Here is a 914-nt window from a genome sequence, read left to right as displayed (position 1 = left end):
GTTGTTGTGGGTGGCCGCCACGATGCCAGCCAGCTGCGTGCCGTGGCGCGACCAGGGCACGGGCGTCGGGTCGGGGTCCGCGTCGAGCAGGTCCCACGACGCCGCGGGGTCGTAGTTCAGGGCCAGGTCCAGGTGGGTGAGTTCGACGCCGTCGTCCAGGATGGCGACGCTGACGCCGCCGCCGCGCACGCCCTGCGACCACAGCCCCGTCACGTTCAGGAACATGCCCTCGCCGGCCCCCAGGTACCACTGGCGCCAGCGCAGCGGGTCCTGCGTCTTCAGGAGGTCGAACGGGGACTTGGGGGGTTTCAGGTCGACATTTCTTTTGCCTCGAGCATGGGGATTCAAGCCTGCCTCGCCCCCCTGCCCCTCGGCCACGCCGCCCTTCCCTCCCCCGCCTGCGTCCTCCTCGAAGCGAGGGCTCCTCCGCCGCCCCATCTGCCTCTCCGACCACTCCAACTTCGGGTGCAACAGCCTCCCCTCCTCCTCACCCCTCTTCCCCCTCGCGTTCTCCCCTCGGAGGAGAAACACGTTATCAAAGACCCTCCCGACGATGGTCATCCCTAGCTCCTCGGCCACGCGGGGGGCGTCCCCTACGTGCTCCCTCCCCAACTGCACTGCCCACACCTCGTCCCCCTCGGGCACCCCCGTCGCCACGCTCAGGGTCAAGATCAAGACTAATACTCTGCAATGTTGACACTTTGCAAGGCTCTGACACTGTGTCACGCCGGCCTTTCTTGTCATGTTTCCTTGGCAACCGGCTCTCTCGACGACTGGCAGACGAATATATTCTGTGCTTTCGGCGATTGTGCGAAATCGGTCACATCAAAGCAAACCAGACACCGTGTGCGTCATAGCAGGTCTACAGGGAGCACTATTACAGCATCTCGTGCGTGTTAAGTTATGCAACATTG

The 914-nt window shown here is 64.0% G+C and overlaps 1 protein-coding gene across 1 annotated transcript in view; it reads right to left on the bottom strand.

Moving 5' to 3' along the window:
• The window catches only part of LOC119593044 (proprotein convertase subtilisin/kexin type 4-like), a gene marked incomplete at its 3' end in the record, with an annotated part of 2,482 nt that extends 1,574 nt beyond the window's left edge, over window positions 1-908 (bottom strand). The window contains 1 exon segment of the mRNA XM_037941944.1: window positions 1-908. Within this exon segment, the coding sequence (XP_037797872.1) occupies window positions 1-744 (744 nt within the window).
• Window positions 909-914: the final 6 nt, after the last annotated feature.

This window comes from Penaeus monodon, chromosome 31, assembly GCF_015228065.2.
Source record: "Penaeus monodon isolate SGIC_2016 chromosome 31, NSTDA_Pmon_1, whole genome shotgun sequence".
In the NCBI taxonomy this organism is placed as follows: domain Eukaryota; kingdom Metazoa; phylum Arthropoda; class Malacostraca; order Decapoda; family Penaeidae; genus Penaeus; species Penaeus monodon.
Note: the sequence above shows the minus strand (reverse complement) of the source record. Positions and strands in the feature narration are given on the sequence as shown.